The sequence below is a fragment of the Protomyctophum bolini genome (assembly GCF_963924005.1).
Source record: "Protomyctophum bolini genome assembly, chromosome: 4".
In the NCBI taxonomy this organism is placed as follows: domain Eukaryota; kingdom Metazoa; phylum Chordata; class Actinopteri; order Myctophiformes; family Myctophidae; genus Protomyctophum; species Protomyctophum bolini.
The window spans coordinates 11,108,557-11,126,729 of record NC_137865.1 but is presented as its reverse complement, the minus strand read 5'-3'; the positions used below and the strand labels follow the sequence as shown (position 1 = coordinate 11,126,729).

The 18,173-nt window shown below is 44.1% G+C and overlaps 1 protein-coding gene across 1 annotated transcript in view; it reads right to left on the bottom strand.

The window, feature by feature from the left end:
- The window catches only part of cpne2 (copine II), a 46,498-nt gene extending 37,998 nt beyond the window's left edge, over positions 1 to 8,500 (bottom strand). The window contains exons 1-3 of the mRNA XM_080761854.1: positions 8,224 to 8,500; positions 4,544 to 4,743; positions 576 to 755 (exon numbers count right to left, since the gene is read on the bottom strand). Of these exons, the coding sequence (XP_080617980.1) occupies positions 576 to 755; positions 4,544 to 4,720 (357 nt within the window). The 5' untranslated portion in view covers positions 4,721 to 4,743; positions 8,224 to 8,500. The remainder of the gene's footprint in view (positions 1 to 575; positions 756 to 4,543; positions 4,744 to 8,223) is intronic.
- Between the last annotated feature and the right edge of the window lie 9,673 nt (positions 8,501 to 18,173).

Sequence of the window (18,173 nt, the reverse complement as noted above, 5' to 3'; positions counted from 1 at the left end):
TGCGTAAACATGGAGGTCTGTCACTGTGTGTAAGGGTTCCAAGTGGAGACTTTCTTCATCTTGTTTAAATATAAATACTTCAAAATTAAACACGTTATGCTCAGCATGATCTATAAACTGGCTAACATGGTATATGCATATTAATTAATATGGTGATCGGATCATCAATGGGACTCTGGGAGTACAGATTGTAAACACGCACGCACGCACACACGCACACACACACGCACACGCACACGCACACGCACACACACACGCACACACACACGCACACACACACACACACACGCACACACACACACACACACACACACACACACACAAAACGTCCATATTTTTTTTAACACCATAGATTTTACTGGCCCTGCTGTTTCCTTGCTGCGCTTGACACAGCCAGTGTGAAGGCGAACACAGCAAAATAAATATGCAAGAATGATGAAACTTCTCCGACCAATGGCATCAAGTCTATACTGTAGAGGAAGTAGAGGTGTGAATGTGAATGAACTGCTATGGAGACTAATGCATCATGGTCTACTTCTATAATGATAAATCATGCATTTTAAAAAGGGCCATACCACTCCAAGTGTACAAACGAACTCTCCCAGGAAGTCGTGTTCGTAGAGCTGCGTTGCACACTTGTCTTCATCAAACAGGGCGAATCGAAGCTTCTGCACCTCCTCGAAGTGGTAGTCCACCTGAAACTTCACTCCAAACACTGGGTTCAGGTTGTTCACTGCTGTCTCTGTGCGGCTGATCTAGAAGACAAAACAAGAGAAAAATAAAATCCTTGAAAATAGCTTTTTTTTAACCCACGATTTTGCAACCCAGTTTTTTTACGCCAGGATTACGGCATGTTTTTGTGAGGGCACCTACCCTAGGGGACACGGGGAGAACATGCAAACTCCACACAAAAAGGCCCTTTCACCAACCCCGCCTCGGGTATGGGCACTGATGACACGGACGAGGGAACATGCCCCCAGCGCCCACAGCGTCCCCAGCGGGAATAGAACCGAGGACCTTCTAGCTGTGAGGCGACAGCAATACCGACTGTGCCACCGTGCCCCCTAAAATAGCTTTTGACAGTGATAGATAAGACACACACCCCCCTACACACACACACACCACGTGAGTACAGTACACTGTATACTGTATGTACTGCACTCCCACTCAAAGCCCTAGGCCAGCCTCTATCAAACACAACTTTTTTTTATTGTTTTAAAGGTGTCAAACTCACAATGTCATCAAAAACATCGACTTGTATGTTGAAAACCATATCAACTTCTCTTCTGTTTTCTAACAAAGCTTTGTTGCTCAGCTATTAGCTTTGCTTAGTACTTTTATAAATAAATAGATAAATAGATAAATAGGTAGATAGATAAACAAACAAACAAACAAACAAACAAGAGTTTTGAATATTATCTTGAGGGTTCTGTTCCCAAAGCCGTATTATATGCAATACAATAGTTGCTAACAAACATAACCACCCGTGCTAATTACATCCCTAGGGCCATTCCATGAAAAGAGGACTATTTGTATCCTCAGGACATAACTGTTGGGCTTCAGAATGTGTACCCCAAAAAGGACCCCAAAAAGGACCATGATTATATCGACTTGTATCTGTGTGAAACGTGTCACTTGAGAGATTTCTTTCACGTTCCCTGCTGAAGGGAACGGAACGTTCCTGTGCAAGAAATATTTGTCAAAAATCAGTGAGCCAATTAGGGTTTAATATGCAGAAGGCGAAGTAATCCCACAACCCCAGTAAAGAGCTCAGGCATTACCCAGCAGAGCAGAGCTGTCAGGTGCCATGCCTGTTGTCTGACGTCCCCTCAGAGCGTCTTACTGGTGTATTATGGTCACAATCATCCCGCTTCAACCCTAATCCCAACTTTAACCTTTACTACATTCCTTGGAAAACCAACATACTGTATGGTAATCAATCATGATGTGATTATATTTTAATTTAATCAAGACTTGAAAAACAGCAAAAACAAGACACCGACACAGCATGAGCCAACAGACAGTGTGTGGGTGTATGTGAGAGGGTGAGTCTGGTGTTGCTCTGTATGGTCTAAGATGGTTTGGTGACAATATTCACCGTAGCCTTGCTACTCTCCAATGTGACTCATGCCAAACACAGTACAGGATTAGTTTAAACATGAAAAATCACATCACTTCATCTTTAAGAGTAGACATTAGAAGGGTCAAGTCTCAATTAACTGATACATCATGTTTTCATTCAAAGGAAGTAATTACATTAGTATGGACTTTTGATATAAAAATACACAAAAATGGAAATTTTCTCATTGTTTTGACATCCATTAGATATGGTCTAAAAGTGTGAAAAACGTATTTTTCAGTCTTTAAACCCATTTAGACCTGAGGACGATTCTTCTAAATCATGACAGTTTTCTGAGTCGTTCTCAAACATTTTCATGTGAAGGAAAAATATATGTAATTGGCCCCCATCTGAAAATAAGTTTTTCCAGGGACTGAATGGGCTTGCATGGTGTGGTTAGGGCAGGAATCTGGGAAGGTGTTCAACACAGAGTGTTGTGCTACACCAGTGTTAGCTGCTGCCCAGTGCCACACTTCCTCACCCGCTTCTTCCTCTGATGTATTAATCTACATCACATATTTGTCCATATTTGTCCTCCATCAGCCCCTTTTTAGAAAGCTAAGTACTCCATTCCCAGGAGAACATCTCTTTTTCCTCTCTCACTCTGTCTTTGTCTCTCTCACACGCGCACACACACACACACACACACACACACACACACACACACACACACACACACACACACACACACACACACACACACACACACACACACACACACACACACACACCTTACCCAACACTGTCCCTCTTCTCTCTCTTCCTCTCTCCCCTTATTTCTCAGTTCTCACTCCCTTCCTCTTTTTCCCCTCCCATCTCCAACTTCCCCTCATCTGTAATCTTTCCCCCCCGTTTTACCATCTCTCTCCTGTTCTCACCTTCTCTTCCTCTTTCCCCAGAGCTATCACCCCTCCAGAGCTATCTATAGATCACTCCTCACCTCTCCTCCTTGCCTCTCTCCTTCTTTTTCCCCTCCCTTCCCCTCCCCATCTCGTTTCTCCTCTCCTCTCCTCTCCTCTCCTCTCCTCTCCTCTCCTCTCCTCTCCTCTCCTCTCCTCTCCTCTCCTCTCCTCTCCTCTCCTCTCCTCTCCTCTCCTCTCCTCTCCTCTCCTCTCCTCTCCTCTCCTAGAGAGCTGTGATAGAGGGAGGGATAGAGAAAGATGAACAAAGTCAGAAAGGAAAACACGAGATAGCTTCACTTTCCCTTTCATACCGGGAGCACTGCGCTTTTGTTTTCATCTCCGTTGCCATAGTAACGCCTGGTAATTTCATATCGGATCCGAGTGCCCTGCTGACCACAGTTAGCGACGACCCGAGGCACCAGCCTACACACACGCACGCACGCGCGCGCACGTACACACACACACACACACACACACACACACACACACACACACACACACACACACACACACACACACACACACACACACCACAAAAACTTCTTTCTTTTAACCAGCTACAGCAAGGCCTTGAAGCAGCAGCCTACTCACACAGCACAGCAGCACCATTCTCCCAAACTTCATCGCAGTCCACTGCAGTGCGTGTTCAACTTGTGCTGTTGTACTTTCTCCAATAAACCATGTGATCTCACTATCTCTCTATCCATCCATCCATCCATCCAGGGCGGTCCTGGTGCATGTGTTTGGTCTGACGTACAAACAGTCCACCAGTCATTAGTCCGACACCCTACCCAAACCAAACCCTAAACCGAACATCACAGGAAGCCGTGAACCTCCCACAACCTGCCACAGGTTACTTTTAACCTGCCGTGCTAGTTGCACGCATGTCACGGGAGCCATGGGTGAAATTTTCACATAATGGAGGAGGCAGCAGCATGACCCATTAATAAAAACGAGTGCTTCCAAACTTCAACACAGCAGGGAAATGTCTTGACAGAAAGTAGCTCATAACATGTCTATGGTGGATTTTTATGAAACAAACGCTCTGCAGATTGGATAATTCAAGTTTTCCCTACAGCTGCAATGTTAGTGAGTTTAACGTCATTTAATACAAGCAGATCGGAACTGCAATTTGGAAAAATGGGATGTCAATGGTGGATATTGCAACTCTAGATTCATCCCATTCTTTTTTTTAAATTGTGTTACAAATTGCGGCTAATAAGTCTTATGCTGGCTCACACTGGTAAAACCATCATGAGCAACAGCTTCTCAAAAATAAACATGAACAGGTAGGCTACAGTAGAGTACTGTTACTGCGAATGTGATGCTATTTAATTAAAGTTCACCTAGCCTGCTAATATCCCTCACCCTCAGGGTTCCTTGAGTGGTTTCCAATTTTGGACACTCACACAAGTCTGTAACTCTGAGTGTACAAATGGAACCTGTACTTGTGCACTCTCAGTTATTTGGGACAGTGATCCTATCTATCCATGAATCCATCCATCCCCAGCTATATCCTTACCTCCACCCAGTTAGAGTCCACTTCATGGAATAGAACACAGAATGGGTCTGACTTGGAGGCTACGTCTCTGTCCAGTAAGTTGGCCCCGATGACCGACAGCTCCACCCTGGTGACACAGTGCTGGGGTCCAACGCTCGGGGTCTGGCCCTCAGAGTTGGAGCCTAGGGTGTAGGCCATGGTTTGGGATCCGAGGAAATGCCCTGCGGGGGGGGACATAAATGAACAAATACAAATATAATGTTTCAGACATGCTCAGAGGCAGTAACAGTAAAGAGAGTCACAACAACTGCATAGCATCATAGCATGGTGGTCTTAAACGTTTTTATAACTTGTGTTGTTTATTTCAGACATTTAACCACTTGTCTTAAACCCTCAATGGCAGGTTACAAATGGATACATTAACACTGACTTACTGTGTAGAACACATTTTCTCAATTTCCAATAATCCTAACAGAGAATAGTTCATCAGGTTTGGTGTGTCACAGTACAGGCATTCTAACATAAAAGATTCCAGAGCCCCTGTACTATGTATCCCGCAAATCAAGTATGCTCTTCCTATTCCCAGGAAGTGACACAATGAATAATTTGTCTGACAGAATTTATCATCACTAAATGTTGATTGTACAGCAACTTTTCCTTTTGCAAGCAGCTTCAGAAAATAGAAAAGGAAAAGAAAAGAGGATATTGTTGAGTTTGCCAACCAATGCAAGAGATTTTATGGCGTATTTTGAGGCATTTACCAAGTGTGTCCCCGTTTCGAGCTGTGTGATGTTGAGTTGATGTTGGGGGACAAAAGGTGGGAATGAGTTGTCGCCTAATCTATTTCAAAGTTGCATATAACCTATAGAGTAGTACTAGCAGGCTACTAAATTAGACCATGCCTAGGCTAGGTTAGTTTCCACATGGACTGTGTTGAGTGGACATGGTCCATAAGTGTTGATAGGAAGCATGCTTTTGTGGGTTCATTAATGTTGACATTTAACCAATCCTTCATTTGCAGAAACATACGTTGTTTTTCTCTGGTGATTGGGTTTCACTTTTGGGGTGAGACAGTGTGTGTGTGTGTGTGTGTGTGTGTGTGTGTGTGTGTGTGTGTGTGTGTGTGTGTGTGTGTGTGTGTGTGTGTGTGTGTGTGTGTGTGTGTGCGTGTGCATTTATCTGTATGTGGATGTGTTTAGTAGTGCATGTGAGTACTAGAACTACCTTAATTTAATGTGCAAATTTGTGTGAAGTAGTTTGCTCTCAGAATTAAAGTGACTCTCAGGATTTTACAGAGCACCACAGGACCATGAGTCCTTAGAAAGAACACTAGCACACTAGTCTGGAACGATATGGTCTGTTGCTAAGATACTGACATGTCATTGCAGGCATGCCACACATAGTCCAGTAGCCTCCTATCTGGTACATGGGGCGGTTGCCAGCTGTACATTAAAACACCAGAGCAATGGTTTTGATTCTTTTAGACTATACTTTAGTCATTTAATTTAATGGAGTGTGAAGGACTGAAATGGATGTATAAATGACTAAATTAATCAATCATCAATCTACTACTTGTGAAGGACCCTTTTCACTAAACACAAGCCCCAAGGAACAAGACAAAATATCAAACATAATATCAAACAAATATATAGAGCAGGGGTTTTCAACAGGTGGTCTGTACTTGTTGTACATTTCCAAAACATGTGCATACGTACCAACTTCTGTGTCACATTTACTACAGTTAGACCATGAAGCCTGCTTCTCAGTAGAGGTGTATAATGGAGTCTGTGTAAAATTTTGAATTGTCTTTCTCTATCATTATTGCAGCTCAAAATAGTAAGTGTATTTCCTATAATTGTTGTCCAAGTATTGTCTTCTTCTATCTGACATTCCAAATCAATCTGCTCATCAGTGCAATGGTTTTTTACATCATACAAAAAAAATCTGTCTCTAAATGTTTTGATGAATTGAACAAGGTGGACCCTCTTGTAAACAAGTGTAATGCTTTATTGGGTCATCCACTCACAGTTAACAGTCTTTGTATTGAGTTGTGCTTGAAATGTACTGTAATTCTGCAAACTCTTAATAAATATTTCAATCAATCAATCAAGTCTCACCTAGACACAGGATCTGACACACATTTTTACCTGATGGTCAAGATTCAATATATCCCCTGAGCAAGCAGGCAGGCTCTATTAAAAGCTCTATATTAAACATGTCAGCACCTGCACAGCAAACTGGGTTAAAACAAATCCAGGGTAGTACATTTACAGTGCAGCCTCAATAAGCATGACAAGGTATGGGTAGATGCTATGATACATGTTTTTAATTGCCTAAATTATAGTATAGTGTTTAGTTCAGTTAATTGATCCTGGATGGATGAAAGGTGAGCTACCCGAATGACATGGCTACACTTTTCAAAGTAAATTGGTAACACATTACAAGAATTGTACTGGCCTCATTGCATTTTTTTTTTTTTTTTTCCTATACATTTTTCTCCCACAATTTTGCAACTCATTTGTTCACCAAAGTGTCAATTATGATCTAATGTAATCCTGGGCCCTACACTTCCTCTGCCAACCTGAACCTGGGGAGAGCAACAGACTGACCTCATGCTCTATGCATGAGGAGTTCAAGCTGCTTCTTTTCACCTGACAGGGGGGGGGGGGTCCTACACGGGGAGAACAAGGGGAGAACATGCATGTCTGTGCTGTACCCATACTAGCTGTATTGTAGACTACAATACAGCTAGTATGGGTACCTCTACAGGAAGAGTAGGTGGATAATAAACCCACTGTTAGTGTTCCATTGTGGGTCATTGTTGTCAGCATCCACTTTGTCTCAGTAAATTAGAAGCACTTTTGATTTGAAGTACAATACCCTACTATGCCCAAAACAGTGTAATGTGCCAAAATCATAATTATTTTATAATCACTTACTGAGCATTTGTCCAAGACGCTGGGGGTATTTACAGAGCTGAGTTCCACGCTCAGCCATAGTTGCAGGCTTACAGTAGCCTACATGTAGCCTACAGTACCACCAACAGCAAACTCACTTTTGAACGAAAAGTCTCTCTCTCTATACTCTATGTGGACACACCTGGCAGTTATAGCTAGGTAATTGTGACCAAATCTGGCACAATAACATGCTGTGAAGAGGCTGTGTGTGTGTGTGTGTGTGTGTGTGTGTGTGTGTGTGTGTGTGTGTGTGTGTGTCGCGCGCGCGCGCAAAATCAAGTGCTGCGCAGTGGAAACTCTTTCTCAGTCCTAATTGTAGATAAGTGACCTGTGCAGATCAGCCTAACCATAATCACCTGTCCGGTCTGCACTTAAACGAACAGCTTACATACAAAGACAGCAAGCATACAATTTAATTTTCATGTAGCCTAATTTGTAGCCACGCCGTGTCAACATAAAATGGATCCTATAGCCTATTGGACGGACTTTCCCACAAAATAACTCATCATAATCATGCAACGCGCGCGCACTACTTTCAAAGTAGAAATGTTTTTTGTTTGTTTGTTTGTTTTATATTTGACGTCTCTTTTGTCACAACCAAACTCCTGCCCTTATTCAATCATTTATCTATTATCACCCAACTGGTTAAGCTACCATCACGCACGTCTGGGAAACGACGTAAAAAACCCAAAGAATTTGAAAGAGAAAACACTGCACATTCATCAATACAGGTACTGTACCTACCTCCGTAAATGACTCTCAACTTCTCGCGCACGCTGTCTCTCTCTCTCTTCAGTCTTCAATTTACTAAATGTGACCTTTTCTTTCCCCACCAATGCTCTTCTCCTACAATTGAACGCAAATTAGAGTTGCTGATCTGGTCATTTTATTCCACGTGTGATGGATACCGCATCGGTGTTGTTGTGTATATAAATCATCATCCTCTCTGCCAAGCTGTCTGTTGTATACGAGGCTGAGTGATTTGGATGGAGAGATGCAGACTCAGAGCATGCAGGGGAGAACCGCTCTCTCTCCGAGTCTGTATGCAGTGGAGGAAAAAGTGCAGGCGCTATAATATATATATATGTAGGCCTAAGTAGCCTACATTTTGGTATACAAATGTAGGCTACTTAAAGTACCAAAACCTAGCCTACTCATTATGCAGAATGTCCCATTTCACAAGTTTTCAAAATAGCAGATGAGATGTGTTGGTTGGGCACCATCAGTGTGTTGATCAATGGTGCCCATGTCTCGTGACATCATGTGACATCATCAGGGATGGAGATGTGGAGTCCCTCAGATGTCATAGTAAATGTGACCTGCTGTCGCAGTTAAGCCCATATTATGGAGATCCCTGATATGTCATCAATATTGGCCAGCAACCCCATCTGAGCTCAAACCCTTAGATCTCCATATGGATATACTGTATGTCAGAACCTGTTCTGACATTCCATGTGTTGATCCTTTCCCATCCATCCTTCATGACTTTTGACTTATACCTGTCCATTCAAAATTCAAACTTGCCGGCGAAAATGTGTTATTAGTGCAGCCGTGCCTGGCAGCCGGCGAAAACTAGAGTTCTCAACAGGCCTGAAAATGAAGGCCCGGCCAGCCTGCATGGGCCCTCATCAAACCCTCTATACTCAAGTGAATGTCCCCGCTACCACCCTTGGATCTCCATATACTGTATTGATCTCACCTGTTCTAACATTCCATACTGTATGTTGATCTGACCTCATCAAACCCTGTACACTCAAGACATGCTCCTATATATGGCCAGTACAGAATTCATTCCATGTTGATTTGACCCCCCCATGCCAAAGCGCCAGTGCTCGCCCAGCAGTCTGCCGTGACGGATGCGTGCAAAGTCTACAAAGTAACTGAAGTTTTCAAATAATTGTAGACAGTGCACTACACATTATTTGCCTAGGAGGTGTAGTGGAGTTAATTTAATTATTTAATGTCAATTATAGCCTATATAATATTGGGCTGTATTTTGCATGTATATATACCTTTATTGAAAGGATAAGCCCCTTGAGATGTCGCATCTCATTTTAGAGGGGGTCCTCAACACAGATACATTGTACAATACAGTTCACAAAGCAATACAACAATACAACCATACACACTGACAGGACAAAACAAACAAGACAGAACAAAAGCTCTCCCAAAGATAGCTCCCACCCCACTGTTTCAACCCTAAATAGCAGAGTTCATATGGGGAAAAATAAATAAATAGGTACATACAGATCGGTCGGTATGTTAAATTTATGGAAGACAAGGACAACTGCCAGTATGTTAGTTTAGAAGCATGAGCACGGCGTTAGAAGGTGTGTGAAAATTGATTCCTTAAATACGTTGAGGGAAGTGATTGATCTCTTATGAGTTGATGTCTTAAGTACCAGGTACCAGTTATTCCCTAACTTGAGTAAACTAAAGACCTGGAGGTGTGATCAATGCCATTTGGCTATTCTGAGTGGCCAAAGTGCATTGATCACGCCTCCAGGTCTTTAGTTTACTCAAGTTAGGGAATAAGACCTGGTACTTAAGACACGCTAAATACAGCCCGAGCTCGTCTTTAATTAATCTTAAAAACAGCCTCTGTGTCATCAACCTTTCATTCAATTCTGAAGAATTGCAGCGAATGTAAAATGGAACATTAATTCTGTATATTATCTACTGCAGGCTACAGTATTGTAGGCTATACTGTGTATTTCTTTAAATGTAATGATCAGTCAGTGACACCCCCTGTTGGTAAATATTGGTACTAAGATGTGTTCTGCCTCTGCTGTCTGTCCCATGATGAAGACTGAGAGGATTCTGAAACATTCTGTTTCAGAATCATAATACATTTTGATGTATAATACCGAAGGCATGGGGAGAGAGTATGTTTGCACTCTGTCCGTCTGTCTGTTACCAGCTAATGTCTGGCACCGTTGGCCCGGTCACTGCGATACTGCACACAAGTACAGTATACTCCCTGCATGCCAAAGTCGAACCGCTGCCTATCCCACATCTTTCAGATAGGCCTGTTATAGCGCCACCATGAGGCAGTTTTTTGCAAAACACATTTATTAATATTACTCCTACTACTACAGATTGTATCCATAGGCTACATCACGCAAATCGGTACATAGCATTTATAGTCATGTGATCAAAACGGATCTGTCCAATTTCTCATATTGCATCCTGATTGGCTAAGATTGGCTTCCAAAGTTTGTACTATATTGGTCCGTTTTGAACAAAATGCCTCAACTCATGAACACAGCTTGCAATTTCTTGCAAAATTTGAGATTTTCAAAGCACATTATCACAGAGGACAAAATTCCGCTTGGATAATTTCAAATCAGCCTCATGGTGGCGCTATAACAGAGCGAACATCACAAATGTTCCTGACCTGGTGGAGACCTGTGCTCCAAGGAGCACTTTTTCAATGTTTTTTTATATAGCCATATAGCATGCTTTCACTACTTCATGTTGTCTACTCAGTACTCAACTTAAGCTACAGTATGTGTATTGTATTGTAACTTAGCTGTAACCAGTAATATTCACCACATTGACCCACATTTCAGTACAAATCAGAATGAAGAACAATCATAGGGAGTGTACGTAAGTGTATTAATCTCACCTCCAGAACTTATTACACGACGTAGCTGTAAATGATTGTAGTCAGCTAGTCAGCTGTCAGCTAGTCAGCAGAAGACAAATCATTTTAATGCAAGGCATGCAGACAAAACAGGAAAGGGCGCACACCAGTGTTGGTGAGGTGCTGGCCTAAGGCAGTAAATAAGTACAAATTTGAAAAAGGCTGCACACTCGTAGCCACGATGCTGTATATTTATTATTTTCCAATGTTTCGACCTTTCGGCCTTCTTCAGGGAATAAATGATGCATGGCATGCAGCCACCCCATCAGTATAACATTACACTTCAGTACCTGTCTTACTCGATTTGGACCTCAGAGGCGTGCTGTTGATGCTGCAAAAAAAGAAAGAGGATCATCATTTCACATAAATTAGACTTCAAACTAGATTTTTCATTGCAACAACCATGGCTACCTTTTTAGCATGCTTTATATTCCTACAGTTGCTCGGGGAGTAGAGTGGCCGTCTGGCATCATGTCAAAGTATCCTTGAACAAACCAACTCTGAGACACAAAGCGAGTAGACACACAAGAGTATTAGGAGTCAGGACAAATAGAGATATGGCAATTAAGGTAATACAACAAAATAAAAGAAAGAAAACTACACTGTACAACTACACTATCTTTCTGAACACAGTCCCCCAAAAGGAAGTATAATGTATTATGATCATCAGCTATTAGATCAAACTCAGATATTACAGATACCGGTATATGAAAAACGCTGGTCATAAATAGGCCTACATAAATGGATGGAGACCACTACCGGAAACAACCATGTAAGGATTACTTCGGAAAATGTAACTAATTCGTCAGCAGTAACATTCGTTTTCTCACCATCAGATGAGGCTTTCATATCCATATGAGATCATGTGTTTATTTTTGGAACACAGTTTTGTTTAATGCAAATTCAGATTCAGACTGGCAGAAAAAAAATGCATCCCAGGTACAGTAGGATGTGTTAATTACATACGACTTCGATGCTCTATTCAAGTAATTTCTAACCTTCCCAAATATAATTTCAGTGTCCCAGCATTGAAATCAATCACGGCTGGGATTTCAGCCTGCATGCGATAACCTCAGGTCTAGTGCAATGCAGAGGAGAAGTTGAACCTGCTGACTGTCCTTCAGCCTCAGTCTCACAGCGTCACTGTTACAGATCCTGTTCCTCCACTGCCTAAGGAGGAAAAATAAGGCACTGTGGTACTTGTAGGACTTTGGTAATCTGATTAGCAATGCAAAAAGCCCACATTCTGAACAGCTACCAATTAAAGCTGGGCTGCAGTAATTTTCCTGATGAGTTGTAGAGCAGGGCAGAAATGTAGAGCTCTAACCAGAGCCAGCTGCTCCAACAACAGTCTAACTGGGAAAATGACATGCACGCACACACACGTGTGTGTGTGTGTGTGTGCAGACTGTGCACGTGCATGCATTCGTATGTGTCGCTGGGCACTGTTCCACTTACTCCGCACTACTGTGTGTCAGTGAAGGTAATACGAGCTTGTATAGATCTGCTTTGGTGAAGAGACTTGGTGTATCAAAGTATTCTGAGACACCCCTGGACTTGCGTCAAGGCACCCACCCACTTTGAGAAGCCCTTCTCTACTGTACTGCTTTAACTATTGATGAAGCCTATAACCTGTAACCCAGAAAAACTAAGAATCCTGTGCATTTACTGTTTAGCATCAGGTAAAGCTCTGCGTTCTGCAGTTGTACTGTGAAGTGGACATTCGGCCAAATCTATTTTAATGCACAGGCATGAATTTCCCATCAGGACACGCCCCCCTCATCTAGACTGAGTGGCAAAACATTGAGCAGCATGGAGTTTGGAAGCGCTCGTTGGAAATCACTCAACCGACCTGCGTACCACCTGTTTCTAAATGTCACATAATGCAGGAGGCAGCAAAATGTTGTGTTATTGAAAACAAGCACTTCCAAACTGACAGAAAGTAGCTCATAACGTTTCTATGTTGGATTTTTATGAAACAAAAACTTTGCAGATAGAAAGAGGATAATTCAAGCTTTTCGTACAGCTGCAATGTTGGTGAGTTTAACATTGTTTAATGCAATCAGACAGGACTTTTCTGTTTGGATGAATGGGCTGGCAAGGCCAGAAAGTCGTTTTCTGCCACTCAGTGGGCGTTCCCGCATAACTTCCAGGTACGATGATGTCATGCGCATACCCTCTATAAGGATCATCACTGACCAAAATATAATTAAATGTCTCAGTTTTAGATTGCAGACTATCATAGTGAAACACGAGGAAACTGTGTACCATTGCATCAGCAAATTACAGCTCTGCAAATCTTGCACCAAAACAGCAATGATACTGTTAGTAGCCATGTTAATTATAGACATTTATCATTACAGAACAAGAATGGCAGATGGCAAAAAAGAACATGTTTTGGATGATTTTGGTAACCAAAAGTGAAAGCAGTCCAGCAGCTATACTTGTCTGTGATGCAATATGCAAACTTGCGAGAGGCGTCAGGCATTATATCTAAACTGTACCTTATGCCAGCACCTTGCTGCTGTTGTACCGTACCACAAGGGCGTGTGACTCTACTCAAACTATCATTGATCTCATTCTGACCTCGGACAAATCCAGAATCTCCAAGAAAGTTGTTATTGTATGCAGGCTTAACGATCATTTTATGATATTCTCTACCTGCAAAAAACTAAAACTGAAGCCTGACTGTCACAAAACAGTAGGGACCTCAAAACCAACTCTAGTGAGGCCTTTAACCAAGAATTGGAGTGTCTGGATTGATCCGACGAGCTCTAGACTCTAGAGCTCGTCGGACCTAGAGTCAGAGCACACTAGTCGAAGAAGCATGACTTGGCTTTAAAACCAAAGTCATAACCCGCTCGGAGACATGGATGCATTCGGACATATTGACTGCAATGAAAGCCATAGACACAAAAAATGCTCTGAATTTATAAAATGCAAGTCAAAGCTTGCCAAGCGCTTCGACAGTGATCTGCAAGCTCAGCTGTCCGTATATAAAAGCAGAGGAAAACAAAAACAATCCTCGGGAACTCTGGAACTAAACTGCAGTCATAAACTGAAAACCAGGTTCACTAACCTCAACATCAAATCTGGTTAACAAACTGCCCTCCCACTCTGGGCTCTCTACAAAAACCTAGGTGTCTGTAAGGTCGATTTTAAACTGGTAATGGTAACAACTGATGAGGTAATAAAAAAAACGGAGTGCCCTGAAACGGCCTCAGCAGCCGGACTCATGTGACAGCACATTTATCTGCGTAAGCATATTGATAACCATGGCATGACATGATGATTGTCTACTGTAACTACTGCATCAGAGGGACTGACTGACTGTATGTACAATATGATGCAACCCAAAAAGGCAACCCCCAAGAATGACTTCAAAAGCCAAAGTAATTCCCCCCTGCACAAGAAAGGGAGCAAATTAGCTCGTGATTGGAAAAAAACGGAATGTACGAATTCTAATCTGGGCACAGAACATCCCACTCCACTGATACAAGCCTCCTGACACACTGTGGATGCGCGCGCCCCTGAGACGGACCACCAACGTCCTCACCAAAAATAGCCAATCTACAAGCTCACAGCGTGTCGTGTATGTATTGTAACACAAAGGCAAACGTCTGCAGCTAGACTGCAGCCATCAGGAAGACGGCAGAGAGATACAACAACAATTACAAAGATACTGTAATACAGATCCACCTCATCCCCAGACTAATGACTATTGGTGTGCCTGCACTGCACACTGACCCAGTCTAACCTTGACCTCAGTGCCTCACCCACTTTCCAACAAAGTCCCATAGCCACTTTCCAATGTAATGTATAGGTTACCACCGTCCTCTTCCTTTTCAGAGTAATCCTTATCCTTTCTTCCATCATGCTAAAAGAAAGAAAGAGTAGCGTGCTGGACAACTGGTAATTTAATAACAAAAATAGATTCAATAAATCTGCGTGAACAGGTTTTAACTTCTGTATCATCCATAGAAACAGCATGTTTTAGCGTGGCTGCTTCCCTCTACACCAGAAAAACAGCAAGTAAACACAAGAACAATCCCATTGTACTCCTCGCCGTCACCTGCATGCTCAGCCCGCCAACAAGTTAAAGGAACCTATAGCTGTGTACTGTATATAGCATAGGGTTACATCTGTAATGCTCTCTCACTGCATGTAAAGTGCTTTCTCAAATCCAAACCAGAGGTACCATGGAGGAATTCTTCTTTTGGAAATAAAAAATACTTCACTATAGATATGCCTTGTGTCTTAAAGGGACATTTCACTGCTGGAAGAAACTGCAGTCACTCAATGTTAATAGTATTTATAGATAACAGTAGCACAATTTGAAATTTGCACCCTATGGCCAGAACAATAATGAAGTTCCTACAATGCCCATAATGCTTTAATGCACTTCCCCTCCTTGTGGAGAGGGAGATTTTCATTTTTATTTCGTACTGTAGAACGAGGAAATTCAGCCTTTTCTTTTTTACATTTGAGGTTCAGCAGTGATACTATAACTCCAACTCTGTCAGCAGAGAACACCTCTAGATGATGCACCACTAGATGGCAACCTTTCATTGCACAGTCGACAAGGCAATTATAGAGGCTCTAACAGCCTTGTCGACCTGTGTACTAAGTGTATTATGCATTGCTAACGTCATTTGTTGTCAAGTTAGCGTATTTTTTTGCTTACCCTGCAATGATAATGAAAGCATGGTTATTTATAGTTACTAGAAGTTCGGGCTGCTGTTAAGAGACCAGGATTAGTGCATGTTTTTTCTGAAGGTACCTACCCTAGTGGAACATGCAATCTTTACACAGAAAGGCCCTTTTGCCAACCCCACCTAGGGTATGGGCACTGATGACACGGAGGAGAGAACACACCCCCAGCGCCCACAGCGTCTCCAGCTGGAATCGAACCCAGGAACCCTCTAGCTGTGAGGTGACAGTGCTATAGAGTGGGCCACCATGCCCTGTTTGATTTGACTACCGGTATGTTTGATTTTGATGTACAATTTAGAACACTGTTGACTATTGCACTAATGCACTTTGGTTTACTGTCAGACTCATTCATGTATAGGTGCAGCTGATTATACCCTGCTAGGACACACAGAAAGTATATTCTGACGCATGTGACCACCCCAGGGCCCTCACCCAGTCCTGACCCATGTGACCACCCCAGGGCCCTCACCCAGTCCTGACCCATGTGACCACCCCAGGGCCCTCATCCAGTCCTGACCCATGTGACCACCCCAGGGCCCTCACCCAGTCCTGACCCATGTGACCACCCCAGGGCCCTCACCCAGTCCTGACCCATGTGACCACCCCAGGGCCCTCATCCAGTCCTGACCCATGTGACCACCCCAGGGCCCTCATCCAGTCCTGACCCATGTGACCACCCGGGGGCCCTCATCCAGTCCTGACCCATGTGACCACCCCAGGGCCCTCATCCAGTCCTGACCCATGTGACCACCTCAGGGCCCTCATCCAGTCCTGACCCATGTGACCACCCGGGGGCCCTCATCCAGTCCTGACCCATGTGACCACCCCAGGGCCCTCACCCAGTCCTGACCCATGTGACCACCCCAGGGCCCTCATCCAGTCCTGACCCATGTGACCACCCCAGGGCCCTCATCCAGTCCTGACCCATGTGACCACCCGGGGGCCCTCATCCAGTCCTGACCCATGTGACCACCCCAGGGCCCTCATCCAGTCCTGACCCATGTGACCACCTCAGGGCCCTCATCCAGTCCTGACCCATGTGACCACCCGGGGGCCCTCATCCAGTCCTGACCCATGTGACCACCCCAGGGCCCTCATCCAGTCCTGACCCATGTGACCACCTCAGGGCCCTCATCCAGTCCTGACCCATGTGACCAACTCAGGGCCCTCATCCAGTCCTGACCCATGTGACCACCCCAGGGCCCTCACCCAGTCCTGACCCATGTGACCACCCGGGGGCCCTCACCCAGTCCTGACCCATGTGACCACCCGGGGGCCCTCACCCAGTCCTGACCCATGTGACCACCCCAGGGCCCTCACCCAGTCCTGACCCATGTGACCACCTCAGGGCCCTCACCCAGTCCTGACCCATGTGACCACCCCAGGGCCCTCATCCAGTCCTGACCCATGTGACCACCCCAGGGCCCTCACCCAGTCCTGACCCATGTGACCACCCCAGGGCCCTCACCCAGTCCTGACCCATGTGACCACCCCAGGGCCCTCACCCAGTCCTGACCCATGTGACCACCTCGGGGCCCTCACCCAGTCGTATCGGCCCCCTCTCGAAACCTGCCAGTTGTATCGGCCCCCTCTCGAAACCTGCCAGTTGTATCGGCCCCCTCTCGAAACCTGCCAGTTGTATCGGCCCCCTCTCGAAACCTGCCAGTTGTATCGGCCCCTCTCGAAACCTGCCAGTTGTATCGGCCCCTCTCGAAACCTGCCAGTTGTATCGGCCCCCTCTCGAAACCTGCCAGTTGTATCGGCCCCCTCTCGAAACCTGCCAGTTGTATCGGCCCCTCTCGAAACCTGCCAGTTGTATCGGCCCCCTCTCGAAACCTGCCAGTCGTATCGGCCCCCGCTCGAAACCTGCCATGACACCAAAATGTGAATCCCTTGACCTACGGACGGCTGCAAATCGAAACTGGCTCCCGTAAAAGTCTGAGTTCCCCTCACCCCCTTTTCCCCTCACTGTATTGTCTTTTCCCTTTTTACCTCCTTTTATGATGATTTCCTGCTTTTTATAGAAGTGTATATTTGTACGTCTGTAAATGTTTCCGATCAATTGAAAATGGTGTACGCTATATTGTTAACATGGTGTCGTCCACAGTTAACAGTTTTTGTATTGAGTTGTGCTTGAAATTAACCTATTCTGCATACTGTTTATACTTCAATCAATCAATCAATCAATCAATCAAACATTCTGTACAGAGTACAGGTATAGGGCCTACTTTTACTTTCTGTTTATTTTATTATTATTTTGATGCCGATACGTTTGTACTTTTACACGGGACGTCTACTTTCATGTGAGTATAGCCTGCTTTTTCGAGGGATATAT